This window comes from Cladophialophora bantiana (assembly GCF_000835475.1).
Source record: "Cladophialophora bantiana CBS 173.52 unplaced genomic scaffold supercont1.3, whole genome shotgun sequence".
Classification (NCBI taxonomy): Eukaryota; Fungi; Ascomycota; class Eurotiomycetes; order Chaetothyriales; family Herpotrichiellaceae; genus Cladophialophora; species Cladophialophora bantiana.
In genome coordinates, this window is record NW_015971577.1 from 1,313,352 (window position 1) to 1,332,919 (window position 19,568).

Here is a 19,568-nt window from a genome sequence, read left to right on the forward strand (position 1 = left end):
TTACATGTATAGCCATGCATTGAGTGTATGTGATGTGCTTCTGTCCCCACCTTGCTCTCTCAACTGTGAGCCACCGCCTTCGCCGCAGCCGTGCCTGCTCTCCGCCCAAACACGGCACCAGAGGTCAAGCCACTGCCGCCAGGGTAGTTTTCGTAGAACAGACCACCCATCATCTCTCCGACAGCATACAACCCGGGGACTTCCTTGCCCGTCATCGAGCTGACAACCTGCGCGGTCTCGGGATTGACTTTCAACCCGCCGAACGTGAAGGTAATGCCGCAGGTTACGGCTACGGCCAGGAAGGGCGCCTTGTCCACGGGGAGGGCCCAGTTCGTCTTCCCGAGCGCGAGCCGCTTCACCCTGGACTGCGTCGACATGCCATCCCGGACGGCGGGATCCCATTTCTTGTCCGGGTTCTCCTGTTGAAAAGCGTAGACGGCTTCGTTGTATTCCTTCACGTTGCGGACGAAGGCGTCGCGGTTCTCCAGGCCCAGCGGCGTTAGTTTATCGGCGAGCTCCTCGATCGAGTCAGCCGTGATCCTTTCGACTCTTTCCGGCCGATATTCTTCGGACCGCAGCCACGAGATCGTGCGCGAGTCCCAGATCTGGAAGGCGACGTGGCTCGGCTGTGCGAGGATAGCGCGTCCGAACTTGGCGTACGTGTAATTACGCAGGTCGATGCCTTCGTCGACGAACCGCTCGCCTAGGATATTGAACATCAAGCCCAGCGGGTATCCGGACTTTGTGAACTCGTTAGACGCCTCCCGATCGCCCGTGTCGCTGGGGGCGTTCGCGTCCCAGGCCACGGAATGACACCCTGACCAATTTCCAGCCTGACCGGCCGAGACGTCGCGGATGGCTGTCTCGAGGCAATCGCCAGTGTTGTGGGGGGTGCCTCGCACTTTCGCAAGATCCCAACCGGGACCCAAATACTGTGATCGCAGGCGAGGATTGCTCTCGAACCCTCCAGCTGCCAAAATGACTGCGCCAGTCCGAATAACGGCATCCTCGCTATTGGACTGCACAGCGACTGCGGTGACGGCGCCAGTCTTGGGGTCCGTTATCAGCCGTTTCAAAGGGGTAGAGTAGAGAACTTCCACGCCGTGCTTCCTAGCTGCGGCCTTGTGGTCTTCGATCAAACCCTTTCCTCCGTCCTGGGTCTTCAACGACAACCCGCCCCAGAACTTCAGGCGCCCGTCGACTTCGTACGCTTGGCGGTTGAACGATAGCTGGAACCGAATGCCGTTGCTTTTCAGCCACTTGACCGTTGCATTTGAATCTCCAATGAGAATCTTGGCCAGCCGCGGATCAGATCGGCCGCTGCATATCCTTTTCATGTCGTTCGAGAAATTGTCAACCGTGTACGGCTCCAAGTCGATCCTCTTCGCCGTCTCCTCGTCCACGTTGTTGACCAGAGGCAGCAGATCCGCCGTCCCGCCATGGACAGTCCGGTACGCGCCAGCCGTGAAATACGAGTTGCCTCCTGCCCATTCTTCCGGGCACTTGTCGATGAGAAGAACATGCTTTGCCCCAGCCTCTTTGGCCGCCACAGCCGCCGCAAAGCCCGCGTTGCCGCTACCTGCGACGAGGACATCACAACCGGATGGGGGAGCCATTTTATCCGTGTGCATACCCTTGTGAGAGGCCGACTCACATTGATTCAAACAGGAACGAGCGACCAGATCTGGATGGCCCGTTGACAAATCTGGCCCTTTGCGCTCACAATGGCATGCCCTGCGAATGGAATTGTAGAAAGCGTCTCTCGCTTTTGGATTTGAATCGGCATTTTGACGTCCATACAGAATGTCAGGAGATCTCTCGATGGCACCCAAAGTCATGTCCGCTATCGGCGCGTGGGGAACTGTTCAAGCACCCAATGCTGTAGCCCATAAGCTCCCCCCATTTGCAGGGGAGGAATTGGAGAAGGAGGTCGGCAGGCCCTTTGGACACTGGCTGCTCCCGGCATCTCACAGGCGACGGCACCACCGACGGGGCATTTAGCAGCGAATGTGTAGGCTCCGAGACAGCCCTCGGCATCCCCATCGGCAACCCGTCGGGGCATCTCCGCACACTGTGTCCCGCTCCCCTCATTCTCCCTCCCTCTCGCTCTCAGCCTTGTCAGCGAAAAGCGTGTCGAAGACCACTGAGGGAGGAAATCAACTTCCGCAAAATTCACTTCAGCAAAGTCAATGGCACGTCTAAGCGGCAAAGTTGCTCTCGTCACTGGAGCGGGCAGCGGGTTCGGCGAGGCTATTGCACATGCATACGCTGCAGAAGGGGCAAAAGTCCTGATCGCAGACATTGCCGTGGCCAATGGACAGAGAGTGGCTTCTGATATTGCAGCCAAAGGTTACACAGGAGACGCCGTATTCGTCGAGTTGAACGTCACCAAACGCAGCGACTGGGAGAAGGGTCTGCAGTTGGCCAAGGACAAGTATGGAAAGCTGGACATTGTGGTCAACAATGCTGGCACCACCTACAAGAAACAGCCTAGCATGGGCGTTTCGGAGGCGGATTTCGACAGGGTCGTGGCCGTCAACATCAAGAGCATATATCTGAGTGTTTCGGTCTTGATGCCGTATTTCGTCGAGAGGAAAAGTGGCGTTTTCCTGAGCACTTCGTCGATTTCTGGCATGAGAACCCGGCCCGGTCAGGTCTTTTACGGCGGTACCAAGGGATTTGTCAACACGGTACTCTGAGAATCCTCCTGTTCAAAGTTCCATGCTTTGATGCCGTTTGCTAATAATGGTGTATTAGATCACCCAGGGGCTTGCTGCCGAGTATGGGCCAGACGGGATCCGCGTGAACTCGATCTGTCCGCTCCGAGGCGCCACGGGCCTGCTAGAACTATTTAGCGGCGTCCCAGATACTCCTGAAGAAAGAGAGAGGTTTGCCCAAACTGTTCCATTACGCCGCATGTCGGAGCCAAATGATATCGCCATGGCTGCGGTTTACCTTGCGAGTGACGAGGCGGCATTTGTCACCGGAGTCAATCTGCCGGTGGATGGAGGGCGACTCGCTCTGTGACGGGGCGAAGACCCTTTGGAAAGCTTCCTTCCACTCAGGGAAGGAGTACCATAGCTGCATTCGAACAATTTTTCTCGAGATTGGCGAGCCAGGCATACATTTCAAACCCACACCCCGCCGCTGAGGGCGTCCTCTAGTCAGTTAGACTGCAAATGCATCACCAAGACCTACCTGCTTAGTATTTAACAATCTACCGATGCTTGAATTAAGGTCGGCAGCGACATCATTGGCTTAGTTAACTTTGATATGTGAATGGAAGCGGTCATGTAAAACCTCTGCAAGGCCAGGAGAGCACACACCAAGACGAGATGACTCGGGTCACATGAAAGTGGCTGACCACCCCAGCCAAAGAAATGGCCAAAATCCTTCGTTGCCCAAGATCAAGTGGAAAAGAGCTGTCCAGATTCCTTTGGCGACTAAGGACTTCGTCCACGGCATTGCCCCGGCGAGGGACTACCCGATGACTTTCTCTTCCAGACATGATGACCACGTTGAGGGGGGTGGCTTTTTTTGTTTTTGATATTTTTTTTGGTCTTTTTTCCCCCTTCATTCCTCGGCCTAAAAATAATCCTATTTTTTTTCCTGGGGGAGGCAAAAACGGGTTGAGTGTGTCGTGGCCACAGAGCACAGCCTCCTTCGTAAAACCCTCGTGAACCTTGACTCTTGGGGATGGGAGACTTTTCGTGTTCTCGGGTCTGTGTGCTTCCGCGCGAAATATGTGTCTTGAAGGGTGTTGGTTGGCGTGCTGTGTAATGGGGCTTCTTTGTTCCCACGATTTTCGAGCGTAAGAGGAGGACGTTGCTATGATCTGCGCTCGCCAAAGGGCAGGCTGGCTGCATGTATGACCTGCCTGCAGGGTTTCTATTGGCGTGTGTCTGACGCTTTCGCCCAAGGGAGGGCCTAAGCTGCGAAGGGCTGTTGTTGTTGGCTTTACCGAGCACTGTCCTTTTCACATGGTCAGAAGGATGGGACTTGGGGGCTTACTCGGGACCTTGATCTCATCGCCCTCCCATCATCTGTACCATGGGACACGACTGCTCGATCATACCCAGTACAATGGCACAGAAACAGGGTCGGTGGAGTTCGATGGCTTTGAGTGGAACAGACGAAAAAGAAGTGGCGCAACAGGAGTCGTTTCATCACTGCACTGGGTAGCGAGGGTAGCGAGGTACTGGGTAAGGCTCTGGGTACTGGCTCGCTTGGGTAATGCTAGAGAATCGACGCCTGTATGTGTCTGACATCACTGGCCCAACCGTCCCAACATCCTATTTTTGAAACAGTCGGAATGCTTCATGATTCCACCATTCCATCCCCCCTTTCCGCTTTCTCTTTTCCTCTTTCCTCGTCCCTCTCCACTCTGCTCTGACATTTCCAACGCAGTTCCACCCCCCCGCCATCTTCCTTTTGCCGCACGTATCGCGCGTAAACTACGCCCTCTCTGGAAACCGTCCGCTTGAACCACAGCGCCCAGGGCCGCGTAACGGCCATCGAGGCTGGAGCGTGTCGGGGTTCCCTGACGCGGCTAGTGGACAGTAGGTCTGGGAAATGGACAAGATCAAGAGATCCGTGAAACGCATGGGCGATGGGACCGATACAGGCAGGGATGCCAGTCATGAGGCCGACGTAGAGGATACCGATGGTACAAAGTAAGCTCCATGTCCACCTCTTCAGACTTTGCTCACTGCTCCATACTGCCATCATCTTCAACTTTGATACCCCCCTAGAGTTTTCCCTTGTCACTGTTCTTTCCATTCCCACATTACTTTCCATTACTTCCATTGAAAAGCCGTCATCGATAAAAAGAATCCCCCTCAAAAATCTACTCCACATCGTCTAACAATCATGGTCGCCAGGCTAGGCAACCTCAGTGCCCTCAAAGACTTTATATCCGTAAGTGACGACCCGGTCATTTCTGTTTCTCTTGACCCGCCTCACTCACATGGTACAAACACAAACAGTTCCTTGCCACGGTCAGCGGGGATATCTCTCACATTACCGCTCCACCCTTCATCCTCGCACCATCTTCTCTCACAGAGTTCCCTGCGTACTGGGCAGAACGACCAACGTTGTTTACCGCTTCAGCCCATGAACCTTTAGCGGAAAGACGCATGCTCTTGGTTTTGAAACTGTACCTGGCTTCCCTGCAACAGTATTATGTCGGCCGCACCGTCAAGGAAGGATTAAAGAAGCCTCTCAATCCTTTCCTCGGCGAATTGTTCTTCTGCGAATTCAGTGACCACGACTTGACCCAAGAGAAGGCCCCGACATCGACGGTCAGGGTGATCAGCGAACAGGTATCGCATCACCCGCCCACCACAGCAGCATATATTTCAGCCGACGGCCACGGCGTCCACGCCCAGGCATATTCAACTCAGCACACCACCCTATCCGGAACATCGGTCATGATCCGTCAATCTGGCCACGGCGTCTTGAAAATTGATAAATATAACGAGACCTATCTTCTGCCTCTGCCTGATGTCTGTGCGCGAAGTGTTCTCACCGGCGTGCCCTGGCCCGAACTCAACGACACCTATAGCATCATCAGCTCTAGTGGATACACAGCCGAGATGCGATTCATTGGAAAGAAGATGTGGGGTGGCCAGCGAAACTGCTTTGAAGCTTCCATATACCGTACGGTCGATTCTCAGAAGAAGGCCATCTTTACGGCATCCGGAAGCTGGAGTTCCAAATTTTCGATATTCAATTCGGAAGGGAAGGAGATTGACGTATTTGACCTGGCAGATCCTCAAAACCAACCTGCGCCCATGGCAGTCAAGCCGGTGGAGGAGCAATCGCCTTGGGAATCGAGACGGGCATGGGGTTCAACTTTCGAAGCCATAAAACGCACGGATCATAATGCAGTTGTGACGGAGAAGTCGAGGCTGGAGAATGCCCAGCGCCAGCTGAGGAAGCTCGAGCAGAAGGAGCGAAAGAAATGGGAAACCATGTTCTTCACCCGCTGTGGTAGCGCTCCCGACGAGGAAGAAGTGGTCCAGAGTCTCTTCGACCAACTTGACGATGACGAGGCTGATCGGTTACGAGGAGCAAACGGTTGTTGGAGATTTGACAAGGAGAAGGAGCAGAGGTGGCGAAATGGTCAAGGCGGTTGGAGGCCAGAGACCCCATTTGGCTGAATGCAGCTGGTTCGGAAGATAATTCCAAAGCGTCACCATCCAAATCCGACAGCTCTTCGTTGCCTCGGAAGAGGCGTACCTCGAGGACAGTACGCGAGTATATGGTTCGGGAATCCACCGATTTTCTCGACGGCTCACCGGATGTAACGGAGCATGCGAGACAAGATATCCCGTCTCTCTCTCGCAGCGGGCTCTGCGTCAGGGCCCTTATAACGACATCTATGGCTTTCGGTTTCATACTCAACCGGCTCCTGCCTCGCAGATATACCATCACCCTCGATATACTGAGCAGCAGTTGCGCCTCAACTGTTAGCTTCGTTGGATCCTTTCGGTCACGTAGACGGTATCTCCAGTGCGCAAGACGGCACCGGAGGGACCTGCAAAGGCGTATTGACCGAACACAGGCTTGTCTGTCTCCAAGGTCAGAAAGGCCACCCAACGGCAAAGGAATAACAGATAGAAACGAAATACACAGGTACTTACGAGGAAACTTGTCATTGACTCTCCTGTCACTGGCCAATAGTCCATAGAGCTGCCGATCGCGATGGATCATCTCCCCCGTGTCGGGATCAGCGTTTAAGCTGAGGCATCGGACTGTCCGAAAGATGCATTTGATTGTGACTTCCTGCGCCTCGTCCGATTGCGATCGAACCAAGAGCGAAGACCAATTGTCCTCGTCGTAGGGAGGGAGTTGGCCCTTGACATCAACATGAATGTTAGGTCGGAATCGGAGTATCACGTCCTCGTATTGATACTCCGGGGGAAGTCTAGAGCGGGCATCTTGCTCGGACGCCGTCGAGGTAATCAGCAAGGGAGCAGCATCAGCAAATCGGATGCGCTGCGGTTGCAGGCCTTCTTGGAGAGCTAGAGACAAGGCACTACGTTGGCTCGGGATGTATGCTGCCCCAGGAATGTCACGGCGGCCAGTCCCTCCTATAGAAAGGAGCCGGACGTCCTGATCCAGGTGCTTGGAAAAGAAGGCAGCCGGCTCATCCCCTAGGTCGATGCCTATTGCGGTTGTGCCAAAGATGCTGACTTCAAAGGTCTTGTTCGCCAGAAGAGAGAGTGGCGACGGAGTTAGTGGCACCGTGACTGAAGACGGAGGAGTGGCTCGAGTGTGATGGATCGTCAGTTTCGTCCAGCTGTCATCCTGCAAGGAACAGAGGGTTAGAATCAGCGCCGGTGTGTCCTGCACGCCGGAACGCAAGGCGCAAGGCGCAAGGCTTACTATGGTCGGCTTAAAGAGCGCGAGCTTGAACTGTTTCTTGATCGTGAGGAATTTCGCCAACCGTGAGCCGTCCTTCGGAGGATTAACCAACACAAAACATCGATCGAAGCGCAACCCCTCGTTGGTGAGCTCCACCGATGACACTTGGACGGGTGGGAGAGACTTGACGGGATAGATGAACAACTGCTGTATCGTCAACGGGGGACCCAAGGGCATGGTGGATGGAGTCGCTGGTGAGGCGACGGAAGCTCTCACTGACCCTTTGCACCGTGATGGGTGACATTGGTGACATTGCCAGTTAGAGGGGACGAAAGGGCCCCGGAATTAGCCTTATCGGGGATACATGGGCGAACAAGCAGAAGAACCAACAGAAGGAGGAAAAAACCAGAAGAGGGAGGTGAGGGCGAGTCGAGGACGAGTCAGGCCACTTTTATTTATTTGGAGCCTGCAGAGCCCGTTGGGTGCCCCTCTTTTACCCAAGATATAATAGTAATGGTATTCAGGACGGCACGGAAGACGGGTGACGGCTTATTAGGTCGCGAGATCGATACCAGGAATGTCCATGGCGGTCACGTGTCGGCGACGTAAGGCGACTCAACGCTTAGCCGGGCACGTATGCTGCTAGACCAAATATAGAAATAGTCAGCGAGCTGCCGTGACATGACAGCCAATTACGTAACTCCCAGACACCATGAATCAGCCCTTGGCGGGCCGCGGAGCGTCTTTCCTTTCTCGGACTTCCGGTGTTCTGCCGTCCGGCCTTCCATCTCGCCAACTCTTTCTCCTCTACAATCCCCCTCCAATCCCCAGGTCCTACGGCCGAGTTTTGATCCTCAACTCATCGATCCCCCGATCCTCAATTCGAGGGGTCTCGCGCGACCTGTTTTCTTGGTGTCATAGGATTTGTTCTGGAGTCGCTGCCGGGTGGGACCCCCCGACCCATACCTTTCCGCGCCACCTAATTCCAACCTCATCCGAAGAAGAAAAAATCAATCGCAGGCAATCTGACAGCGAGAGCGCTCAAAGAAGGGGCCGTCTCTCTGCATGGCAAACGTCACTCCAAGTGTCGAGTACGCCGATCGGGCCTGTAATTCCTGCAGACAGCGCCGGGTCAAGGTAGGTAGTTCCTGGGTCGAACCGCTCTTTTCCATCGACCATGTCCCCCTCTTGTTGCTTTCCGTCTGTTCGCTTGCTCACAAAGCGAATAGTGTGACAAGAGACTTCCCGCCTGCCTGCGGTGTGAGAAGCTCGGCAGACCGTGCACTGGCTATGACCTGGAACGCAAATTCCTGGATGAAGGTATCAAGGTTCGAAGGAAGTATGATGGACAATTTCAATCCCCGGACTTCTCCAGGGTGGTGGTCTCGACTCCTCCCAGAGTCCCAGTAGCACCAGTGCCTGACCAACGAATCAATCTTCCGCCGATACAGAACATCCCGAGCATTCCCCAGATCATTTCACCACCCATCTCTTCCGCTCCTAACCTTCCAAGCATACAAGCAGGTTCCGATCGGACCTCGCTCGGCAACATACAATTTCCAGCGTTTGGAATACTCAACCAGCAAAGCCCCGACTTCAATCTATTTCCTAACACCCCTCCGCCACCACCACCTGCGATCAGCGCACCACCTCCATCGGCTCCTCCGTCCAATTTTCAATTCGCAGGGGCGTCTCCGCAGCTGGCCGAATATGGCCAGTATACTCACCAGGAGCACCCCACGGCCAAATTACTACATGGCAGGCCCCAGTATGCGCCCTCAGATTTGGATTCTTCAGTTAGCGAGGACTATTTCGATCTTGACATTGAAACCTACTATGCGAAGGGCAATAATGCCTGCGGCTTCATTCCCGGTCTACCCGTAATTCTGACCGACAACAATGTTCCTGAGTCTGACGATGATTTTTTGACGAGTGATTTCGCCTCCATCAGCGGCCGATCATCAGTCTATGATGGGTAAGCTACCTTCTCTCCCTCGCGCTCTATCCAAAACAGCTTGGCTGCACCCAGCGTCTCTTTTTCCTTGCAATCCAGCTAAGTCGAACACCTACGCTGACAGATGTACGCTCATAGCTCGGATGGTACTCGCACCAGTCGCCCAGAGTACAGTCAGAAGTACCTCCACGAAAAGACCACCGAATTGGCCTGCCTGACACGACATTTTGTGCAATCAGTTTCACCATCGTGAGTTTCAGTGGCGTTTTGATGATTCCTCCATCCGACTTCTAACTGATAGCAGCATGGATCTTTTCGACCTCGACACGTACTTCAGTAGAATCGTGCCTTTGAAAGCCGTCCAAAATGTAATGCTAAGATCCGCGATGGCCGCTGTTGCCGCGAACCAAATCGGACAGATGATGGCCAATCACTCACCTTTGGAAGATCTGCAGCATCTCCTGCCATTTGTTGGAGAAGATGGTGTTTTGCAGCACACCGATTGGTTTTACAAGGCCGCCAACTACTATGACCGTGGCATATCATACCTGAGGATTTTCCTGCAGCGTTGGTTGAGCGATACGAATAACGAGGGGTTTACCGGACATGCCTCGAGGTACAATGATCCGAGAAGTCTGTCTGAACGGAACAATAACGCCACGCTGAGCGTTTCTCCCCACAAGCGACGACGCATAAGCAGAACGCAATCATCGGATGGAGCAGATATGGAAGCTTTGGTGGCTGCAATATCCGTGTTCTCGCTTTATGAATCGCTCGACAACTTTGCCGAAGACTGGTCACAGTAAGTGCTTTTCTGTCTGTCTTTGGAGACCACCTTCTCTCCCTGGCGTTCAAGTCTCCCACCTTTCTGAAATCCTACACGGTCTCCTTTTGAATTCACTTGGGTAGTTATTCCGACTAACCGGGTTTCTAGACATCTCGATGGGTTCAAAGCACTCCTGGAGAGCAAGATCCTTCCACAAGCAGCACTTTCTGTCCCTCGCCCCCCCGCAAACCCTTTCATATCAATGAAGGCCGGCCGAGCAGCTTTCTGGAACTTCGCTCGCGCAGATTACCTCGCGGCTTACGTCAACCACTCAAAAACCCGATTAGACCCCGACAATTTGACCATGTGGAAAGCAGCAGGGTTGCCCGTTATGGACGATGGAACACTAAACTATAATGATCCATCGACTCCAATCAATGCCGTCGTTTCATATCAACCTGGCGATAGAGAAGATTTGGTTTCCTGTACGTTGATCTGGATCGTCTTGAGGACCATGAATTTTATTGCACCGCAAGAAGACGGCACAGGAAGTACGGTGGGTACTCCACGAGTGTTCGACAGCCCCGCAACGCAAATCAAAGCCGGGTCCGATCCGGGTACTCCAGGTGCTATGCAACCTCGCATCGCTCGGTGGAAACAACTGCGTCGACAACTCGAAGACTGGTACGACAATCTTCCATTCACCTTTCAACCATATGCGATTGCAGCCGCAGGGGCACAACAACCCTCTGACCTTTTGCCCGATGGCAGACCGCGCTTCGCAAGACTGTTCTTCAGTGTCCCAATGTGTGCTGCAGCTCTTCAACTTTATCACTTTGCCCAAATTCTTCTGCTCTTGAACCAGCCTGTCGATGAACAAGACGCGAGACACCCAGCGAACAGGCTTCGAATGTTTCGACAGGTAGCTGAAGAGTCAGAGCATCACAGCCGCCAGATTTGCGGCATCGCGTTGGGGAAACCACCGCCGGCAGTCAGCAGGCAAATGGTGCACTCGCTCTATCTGGCGGGATCGTGCTTTGAGGAGAAAGAGGACCGAACCGTTGTTTTGGAATTGCTAGACAACATTGCCAAGGAGACAGGTTGTCCGACTGCGCACCGGATTAGAGATTTGAAAGAGCAATGGCGCTGGGAAGATGATGCGGTCAGAGAGATTGCATAATGAACGAAATGAAGCAGGGAAACGTGCTATGGACAAGTCTTCTGACGCTGGGCTGAGCATTTCTGCCACGTGAGAAGACGAAAGGTCGGGGAAAATGTATTCCAACACCAAAATGAGCCCGTGTGACGGTTGATGACCAGTGGTCAAGGGTTTGGAGTTCTGAAGGTTAGCGGACCATTTGTTGAATACTCACATCGTATGCAAGCGTCATTACTTGGACGGGACGCGGTGATTCGTCTCTCCAGTCCTCAACTTAACTTGTGAGTATATGGAATATCTAATGTCGATGCTGAATTTCCCTCAGTCTTACGCCTGCGTGTATATACCTGCACCAGAACCTGGAACAGCCAAGAAAGGGGGGGGGGGGTTTCTCCAGGGCCATCTAGAGTCTGGACTCGACAGACCGGAGGGCTCACCCGTCGATCTCATCTGCCACCAACTTGTTCTTGCCTTGTCTTGTTCTATTAGCCGTCCTCGACGCCATGCTTACTACATCCATAATAGCTGTATGCAGCCACCAGTGGTTCAGCCGGGGCAGGCCGCGCTACGTGTGCTGTGGTGTGGGGAGGAAGTTGCGTCATTGCGCCGAATCTGCGCCGAGAACGCCGGGTAGCCGCCTTGGATAGACGCGGCCAACCTCTCTGCATGATACTCAATGGGGAGCTAATGGATACAAGTCCTAGTGAGGTGAAGTGAGGAAGGGCGAGGTTGCAGTCCGTCTAACTGGGTCGGGAGACCGAGGGCGAGGTCCGGCCGCGAACTATACCTGGCTATCTGCCTCCTAGCCTGCTGCCTGTCTGACCCTAGCCTCGTAATGGTATACCATATCTGTCCATAGCTAGTATGGTTGGGGCTGTTGGTGGACTATGTAGGTAGGCACACCAATATGATATATATGTACGGCGTGTATGTGTATGTACAGTCCGGAGTATCTGTATTAAGGAGCCCGCTTGGTTACCTGCATCCCAGCTGGCGGACAGAGGGATCTGAAACATATTAGTACAGATATATTTCAAAATTATCTCTACTACTCTTAGACTATTTAGCTTGACCGCCGCCTTGTCTCGGGTTGTCTTGCGTTGCCTTTCTTACCTTGGTCCCCCTCGTGGGGGGAAAGGAGTCTTATGGAAAGAGTAAGATGTATTGTGCTTATTGGACACCTATCTACTATACAAACTTGGCTCATGGAGAAGCCGGGATCCTATTCATTGATGCAACGGAACGCACCAACATATTCCACACATGGACTCCATTCTACTCAGCCGCATTGAGCCCCTTCTCCACCCTCACAGCCTCCGTCTCCTCCTTCACCCTCTTCCCTAGCTCCTTGTTCACTCGTTCGAACATCCCGTACGTCCTCTCCCTGACCTCCTTGACCGCGGCAAAGAGATGCACCGAAATGTTATGTACCAGATGTTCCTGCTGGTCCTTTGTGCGACCCAAGACTTCCCAAAGCATGTTTGCCTGCACAAAGTCCTCGTCCGTTACCGGCTGGAGGTTATGCACGGCTCGACCCACCCAGGTCTCGTGGGCGCCGTCGATGGGCTTGTCCACGGGGAGGTAGGTGTTTGGTTTCAACGGGGAAGGGTAGTTGGGACTGCCGCCGTAGTTGCCTGTGATGGCCATGAAGCCGTCGCGCTGGAACGGCGCATACGCGTGGAGAGGGCGGTTGACAGGGATCTGTTGGTAGTTCACACCGAGTCGGTGTCTTTGGCTGTCCGCGTACGAGAACAAGCGGCCTTGAAGCATCGGGTCCGCGGAAGGCTCGATGCCGGGGACAAGATGGGCAGGGGAGAAAGCGAGTTGTTCAATCTCAGCGAAGTAGTTTTCAGGGTTGCGGTTGAGCGTCATCTTGCCCACGGGCCGCAGGGGCACTTCCGAGTGAGGCCACACCTTTGTGACATCGAGGATGTTCCAGCGAAACGTCTCGGCGTCTTTGGGGTCCAGGACCTGCACGTACAAAGTCCAAGAGGGATACTCGCCGCGCTCAATCGCATTGAAGAGATCCTCGGTGGCATGGTCCGGATTGTTTGCCGTCAGAGCCGTGGCTTCCTCGTTCGTCATGTCCCAGTGTCCCTGGTCCGTCTTAAAGTGAAACTTCACGTACTTGAACGTGCCGTCGTTCTTAGTAAACTTGAACGTATGCCCTGAGAATGAATCGCAATGGCGATAGGAGCCGGGCGTGCCCCGATCGCTGAACAACTGGATCACTTGGTGCACGGATTCCTGGTTGCTCGAGAGAAAATCCCAGAACATGGTAGCATCCTTGAGGTTTGTACGAGGATTTCGCTTTTGCGTATGGATGAACGTGGGGAATTTGATCGCATCTCGAATGAAAAAGATTGGAGTGTGATTGCCGACCATGTCCCAGTTTCCTTCTTCCGTGTAGAATTTGATGGAGAAGCCTCGTGGGTCGCGGGCTGCATCGGCCGAGCCCTTTTCACCACCCACGGTGGAAAAGCGCACGGCGACTTTGGTCCTCTTTCCAATCTCGTTGAACAGGTCTGCAGATGTCTGGAGGATCGGTTAGTTTGTGTCCTGTTTTACCACGAGGTTGGATAACGAAAATGCCATACCACATCAGTGATGTCGTGAGTCACGATGAATTCTCCCAGAGCCCCTGCGCCCTTGGCATGGACAACACGCTCAGGGATGCGTTCTCGGTCGAAGTGGGCAAGCAGGTCGATGAGATGGAAGTCCTGTAGAAGGATAGGCCCGTGGGTGCCCACGGTTTGAGAAGCAGTGGCGAAGGTGATGGGACGACCATTGGAGGTCGTATAGATTGGGCCTGCAGCAGCCATGGTACTCTGAATCGAATTTTGATAGAACTTGGATCTTTCTTGGTCGTCGACTTCGTGGTCGAGTTCTCTTTGGTTTCAATCTGGTCGAGATTGCCACGAGGTGCATATTGGTAGATATATATCCTCGTAAGTTCCTTCAGATTAAGCACCGTAACGTGCCCATAGCAGTGATTATCGCATTCTGACAAGTATTAATGTCTTCCGCAAGGCTGCATTCCGCTGTCCCTTGGGCATGATTAGTGAGGCTGTCCTGCTTGGTAAGGATATAGGGTGCATTATCGCTGTTTATTTCCTTTAGCGGCAAATTGGACCGAGCTGCCGCCTTTCGAAAGGCGCCACTTGCTGCTCTAACTGCGGAATTCAAAATCTCGCTCTCGCTTGCCGAATGGGGAATTTCCCTGCCCATTTGACTCATTTCGGTAAAGTCAATTTTGGAGTCTCGATTCTCGCCGGACGGAGACAAGACCTGCAAGACTGACACGCGCCAGAAACATCAGCCGTCGCTCACCAAGTCTTTTGGCCCTGAGCGTCCCGCCCATCAATTTGGCATTGTCCCCGAGAAATTCCAATTATTTTTCTCACTTTGCCGATGAGGATGGGGATGGATGTGACTTCACCTGGGATGAGCCATGTGGGCTTGGGCGTGAGGCGGGTGAGTTAATATAAAGTGAGGCGTCAAGCACGGTAAGTTTGGGCTTGGGCATCAAGGCGGCTTTCAACCCCTTTTCACTTGAAACAAACCTGTTTTTCGACACCGTCTGCGAGCCCAAGCACCAAGATTCATCAACAGTGGCAGTCTTCTTTCTACACACATCAAAAACCTAGAATAAACAACCGATACCAACCACGTTTGCTGGATTTATCGATTTCGGGGGAAGATGTCGACGCCGACGATAAAAGTTTTGGGCGTATCCGCAGCAGCGGAGTCAGGAATGAGTTTGGATGATAAAATGAATGCTCGATCGCGGCTTAGGCTCCACGGTCGTATCAGCGTCTTCAACCAGGATGGCTCTTTCGATACTGTTCGTATCCGGTTGCAAGGTGCCATCCGCACCAAGATTGGGTCACAGGCTGCAGTTGAACAGGTTGGTTCTATGTCACCACTATCTAAGGACAAGGGCTGACTTTGATCGATTAAGATCCCTTCCACGTCCATTGTCAAATCCAACTTGGACTTCAAGCCGGTCTACTCTCCATCTCAACAGCGATCTGAAGAACAATATCTCGATTTCGTCTGCCCAATTCCGTCCCCCAGGAACGGCCCCTCCGGCGAATTCGTGCCATCGATGACGCTGTCTGGTACCACATATCTCACCCGAGTGACTGCTCTGACGAACAGGGAGCTTTTGGAGGGCTCGTGTGAGGTAGCTTACTCGCTCGAGGCCGAGTTCTTGCAATCGCAAACGAACCAGGTGGTACGGAGGATCAGTTGTCCCGTCGACGTCTCATCAGGTCTGACTCCTCTGGATGTGGAGGTCACCTCTTCAAGCCACTCAGACCAAGTTGAGCAGGTTGCAAAACCTCAACTGCGATTTAACAGATTGCTTGGATCTCAGTCGCAGCCTGAAGTATCCGTGCACTTGCCAAAGATGCTTGGCTGCGCCATCAGCGACTTCTCCACAGCTGCCACTGGTTGTCGACGACTCACGGTTCCAGTCTCGGTCAAGGTCGGCTTACCATCGCACGTTCGCCGAAAAGCACAATCACTTCTTGAGACAGACTTGCTCAACTGTTCGGTAACGGCCCGGTGGTTCACCAAAAGGACGTTTACAATTGGCTCTTCTGCTGTGGAATCCACTGTTCACAGCGACAGAGCGTCGACGCAGAAGTTTGCCCTGTCATTACCACCTCTCTACAAGTCGAACACTGAGACTTCGAAATACACGACATCAATGGAGCTGGAGCTTCTCGTACCGGAATCGATCTCGACACCATCGATTTCTACAGATCTATTAAGTGTCAGTTACACGCTTGACCTGTCAATGAAGTTCGAAGTGAGCGGGAACGATCGGCTGAAGGGCCCGCACACGGCAACTTTCAGTCTCCCAGTGGCGCTTTGGGCTGCTCAACCACAGTCGTTGATCAGCCGTCGCACGCTTGATCCACTCCTAGGACTTGTTGAGGAGCAATCAATCTATGCTCCGCCCCCATATGCATACTAGGTTTGCGGGAAAGTGTTGTTTTTGTAGGATCTCAACCCATCATCTATCATGATCTAACGAGCAGCCGCCCGGGGCGGGCGGGAGGCACTTCTTGATGCAATTAGACGCATACAATAGACAATTGTAACAGTATAGCTTAATGGAGGCATCCGGAATAGATTGATTTTTCCGACCTCGATCAAAATCTCACATCTCCCTGTACTTCGTAGACATCGGATTTCGTGTCGGAGAAACTATATCCCGGCATGTCAGTCCCTCCAAACGTCCCATCTCACACTTTGACGAGTAGGTTTCTAACCATTCTATTCTCATGTCAGCCGAGTGACTTTGACGTCTCTGTACCGGCCGCTGTGGCTGTGGACAGGTTCAAAATGTTGAGTGGAATCCTCCTTTTCAACCAGAAAGGCGAGAACCTCATCTTCAGAGCGTTTCGTCCTGACTGCCGGCCACGACTGGCAGACATCTTCCGCATCCAAGTCATCTCCAATGCTCAAGTTCGATCGCCCATTCTTACGCTAGGCTCAACTACTTTCAGCCATGTCAAGCACGAAAACATCTATCTCGTGGCGGTCACAAAGAGCAATGCCAATGCAGCCGTAGTGTTCGAATTCGTCTACAAATTCATTGCTCTGGGAAAGCAATACTTCGGCAAATTCGACGAAGAAGCGGTCAAGAATAATTTTGTCCTCATATACGAGCTTCTTGATGGTATGACTAGCCCTGCACTCTTAAACGACGCGGCTGACATTCTGGTAGAAATTCTCGACTTTGGCTACCCTCAAAACACTGATATAGACGTCCTCAAAATGTACATCACCCCAGATAACATCTCATCTGCCATTCGATCCGTCTCCGCACCTCCGAGCGACACTTCCAAGATCACAATGCAAGCCACGGGCGCCCAGTCATGGAGGAGAGGAGACATCAAGTACCGAAAGAACGAAGCATTTGTGGATGTCATAGAGGACGTGAACCTGCTCATGAGTGCCACCGGAACCGTCCTTCGTGCAGATGTCACAGGTCAGATCGTCATGAGAGCGTACCTCAGTGGAACACCGGAGTGCAAATTTGGTCTCAACGATCAGTTGGTAGTGGGCCAGATTGCCCACGGTTTAGACGGTCCCATCGGAAATCAAGATGGGAGACGCAAGGCCACGAGAGCAGCAGCCGGCTCTGTCACGTTGGAAGATTGTCAATTCCACCAGTGTGTCCAGCTCGGCAAGTTTGAGACAGACAGAACGATATCCTTTGTTCCGCCCGACGGAGAGTTCGAACTGATGCGCTACCGAGCTGTCGAGAACGTCAACCTGCCATTCAAGGTCCACGCCATTGTCCGTGAAGTTGGCACCACAAAGGTGGAATACAGCATTGCTGTCAAGGCCAATTATGGGAGCAAACTGTTCGCGACCAACGTGGTAGTAAGGATTCCCACCCCACTGAACACTGCCAACATCACAGAACGGACCACTCAAGGGAAAGCCAAGTACGAACCAGAAAACAACTGTATTGTGTGGAAGATAGCGCGATTCGTTGGCGGCAGCGAATTTGTGCTCAGTGCCGAAGCCCATCTCACAAGCATGACGAACCAAAAAGCTTGGTCGCGACCTCCGCTGAGCATGACTTTCTCCTTACTCATGTTCACGAGTTCCGGCCTGCTAGTGCGGTACTTGAAGGTCTTTGAGAAGAATAACTACAGCAGCGTCAAATGGGTCCGCTACATGACCAAAGCCGGGAGCTATGAGATTCGATTCTGAAGTGTCTCAGTCATGTAGCGATACGTCCTTAGCGATTGTAACAATACTTCCATTGCTACCATTCCCGATGTAGCTTGAACTGAAGGCTAGGACGCGGTGAACAAACATTCAGCTATTGAAGGGCTTTCTGGTCGGGTCAACCGAACCTTGTTCAATGTCACCGATGGGATTTCGGACGAGGCTGAAAGCACTGCTCACCGTCCCGATCGATATGTCAAAAGGTCTACTCGACAGCGCCACCATCAGCGGCTTCGACACCCTGCCTTTGAAGCCAGAAACTACACGATCAGCCAAAATGCCTTGTGGGAGTTTTGGAAAGACATGAAAGATCCTCGGTATGAAAAATGATGGAGACGCAATCGAGGCGTCCATCTGAGCCAATGGTATTTCAAGGACATACCTACTAGAGCCAGCTCGCTGGAGCTGGAAATTATATTCATACAAGCAAGAAGCGTGTGGGACCATTCCATGCCAATCATTGTCAGCAAGAACCTTCCGTCACCAACTCGAAATGTCCAAATTTGTTCTTGAGACTCTCCCACCTCTTCTCAAGCCAACATTACCTTCTCCCACTAGCAAGCTCCACCTTCTTCCAAGGCTGTCTCTGTCCTTGCCCAGTTTCCTTGCACAGTCATTCCAATCGCGTTTTGACAGTTTCAGCTTCTCGAGCACTGTCTCTACCAATATTCGGTCATCGTCTTCAGTCCACTCTGCGTCTTCCACTGGTGGAGATGATCCGTATGCCGAATCCTGGTCTGAGGGTATGAGGTTATGAGGACTGATCATGGGCATGTCGAGATCCACCCCCTCTTCCACAGGTGTCTCAAGAGCGCGGAAATCTTCTGCCGAGAGGCCCATTGGCATGGACAGAGGGACCTTCCGTCGTCTTTTTGGAGTGCGAATTTGCTGAGGTGTGCGCTGACAATCTCCCATGAGCACATCTCGAGATGATTGCGGAATCATGTCCTGTTCGAAATCACTCCGCCGTCGCTTATTCGCGCGTCTGGGTTGTGTTTGCGTTTCTCTGGGAGGAGTGGGTTCTTCTAAGGGCGCAAAGGGATTGCCTAATTCGAGAGGCTGATCTGATCGTGTGTGCTGGATTGCGCCAGGGGCTCCTAGAATGGCCTGCAGTGCGCGACAACTCGAGGATAGAGGACTGGGGCGCGCATTTGTAGAGTACCGAGGATCGTATGCGCTGAAGGACGGGAGCTTAGGTCTCTGAGGTCTTGACTGAGGCTGGAGGGCGCCATCGCACGAGAATGCGGACGGGAGCAGCATGGTCAATGCGCGCAGTGGTGAGGTGCAGTGGGCAAAGCGTTCGAGAAATGCGCCAGGAACTGTACCGACGCGCAGGGAGGCAACCAGGACAGCAAAAGTGGGCGCATGTATTCGTAGGTGTCTGCTGAAGCTCAAGGGAACGCTGTATGAGGACTGAGAATGCAGGGAACAAGCTCTTTTGCTGATGAGGGCTGTGAGACGGAGACCGAAGGGCTGCAGGTAAAGCAGACGCAGGTGTTGAGGAAATTGTGACGAGGGATTCAAAGAGGAGCAGGATCTGCGCAAGGCGCCGGGAAGGAAAAGGC

General features: G+C 53.1%; 9 protein-coding genes across 9 annotated transcripts; 5 read left to right on the forward strand and 4 right to left on the reverse strand.

Moving 5' to 3' along the window:
• Positions 1-59: 59 nt before the first annotated feature.
• On the reverse strand, positions 60-1,616 carry Z519_02383 (precorrin 3B synthase CobZ; the record flags this gene model as incomplete). Its single annotated transcript, XM_016760140.1, has 1 exon — positions 60-1,616. One exon carries the CDS (start codon positions 1,614-1,616, stop codon positions 60-62), a length of 1,557 nt encoding a protein of 518 aa, XP_016623661.1.
• Positions 1,617-2,189: 573 nt separating this feature from the next.
• Positions 2,190-3,027, forward strand: Z519_02384 (uncharacterized protein; the record flags this gene model as incomplete). The annotated part of the gene is made up of 2 exons (XM_016760141.1): positions 2,190-2,690; positions 2,758-3,027. 2 exons carry the CDS (start codon positions 2,190-2,192, stop codon positions 3,025-3,027), a joined length of 771 nt encoding a protein of 256 aa, XP_016623662.1.
• Positions 3,028-4,869: 1,842 nt separating this feature from the next.
• Z519_02385 (uncharacterized protein) lies at positions 4,870-6,161 on the forward strand (the record flags this gene model as incomplete). Its single annotated transcript, XM_016760142.1, has 2 exons — positions 4,870-4,917; positions 4,986-6,161. 2 exons carry the CDS (start codon positions 4,870-4,872, stop codon positions 6,159-6,161), a joined length of 1,224 nt encoding a protein of 407 aa, XP_016623663.1.
• A 309-nt stretch (positions 6,162-6,470) lies between these two features.
• Positions 6,471-7,605, reverse strand: Z519_02386 (uncharacterized protein; the record flags this gene model as incomplete). Its single annotated transcript, XM_016760143.1, has 3 exons — positions 6,471-6,571; positions 6,645-7,311; positions 7,390-7,605. The coding sequence occupies 3 exons, from the start codon at positions 7,603-7,605 to the stop codon at positions 6,471-6,473; spliced, it is 984 nt and encodes a 327-aa protein (XP_016623664.1).
• An 828-nt stretch (positions 7,606-8,433) lies between these two features.
• Positions 8,434-11,268, forward strand: Z519_02387 (uncharacterized protein; the record flags this gene model as incomplete). The annotated part of the gene is made up of 5 exons (XM_016760144.1): positions 8,434-8,505; positions 8,598-9,343; positions 9,461-9,571; positions 9,627-10,124; positions 10,257-11,268. The coding sequence occupies 5 exons, from the start codon at positions 8,434-8,436 to the stop codon at positions 11,266-11,268; spliced, it is 2,439 nt and encodes an 812-aa protein (XP_016623665.1).
• A 1,254-nt stretch (positions 11,269-12,522) lies between these two features.
• Z519_02388 (uncharacterized protein) lies at positions 12,523-14,069 on the reverse strand (the record flags this gene model as incomplete). The annotated part of the gene is made up of 2 exons (XM_016760145.1): positions 12,523-13,782; positions 13,845-14,069. 2 exons carry the CDS (start codon positions 14,067-14,069, stop codon positions 12,523-12,525), a joined length of 1,485 nt encoding a protein of 494 aa, XP_016623666.1.
• Positions 14,070-14,947: 878 nt separating this feature from the next.
• On the forward strand, positions 14,948-16,231 carry Z519_02389 (uncharacterized protein; the record flags this gene model as incomplete). Its single annotated transcript, XM_016760146.1, has 2 exons — positions 14,948-15,154; positions 15,209-16,231. The coding sequence occupies 2 exons, from the start codon at positions 14,948-14,950 to the stop codon at positions 16,229-16,231; spliced, it is 1,230 nt and encodes a 409-aa protein (XP_016623667.1).
• Positions 16,232-16,602: 371 nt separating this feature from the next.
• On the forward strand, positions 16,603-17,985 carry Z519_02390 (uncharacterized protein; the record flags this gene model as incomplete). Its single annotated transcript, XM_016760147.1, has 2 exons — positions 16,603-16,939; positions 16,988-17,985. The coding sequence occupies 2 exons, from the start codon at positions 16,603-16,605 to the stop codon at positions 17,983-17,985; spliced, it is 1,335 nt and encodes a 444-aa protein (XP_016623668.1).
• Positions 17,986-18,483: 498 nt separating this feature from the next.
• Positions 18,484-19,263, reverse strand: Z519_02391 (uncharacterized protein; the record flags this gene model as incomplete). Its single annotated transcript, XM_016760148.1, has 1 exon — positions 18,484-19,263. The coding sequence occupies one exon, from the start codon at positions 19,261-19,263 to the stop codon at positions 18,484-18,486; it is 780 nt and encodes a 259-aa protein (XP_016623669.1).
• Between the last annotated feature and the right edge of the window lie 305 nt (positions 19,264-19,568).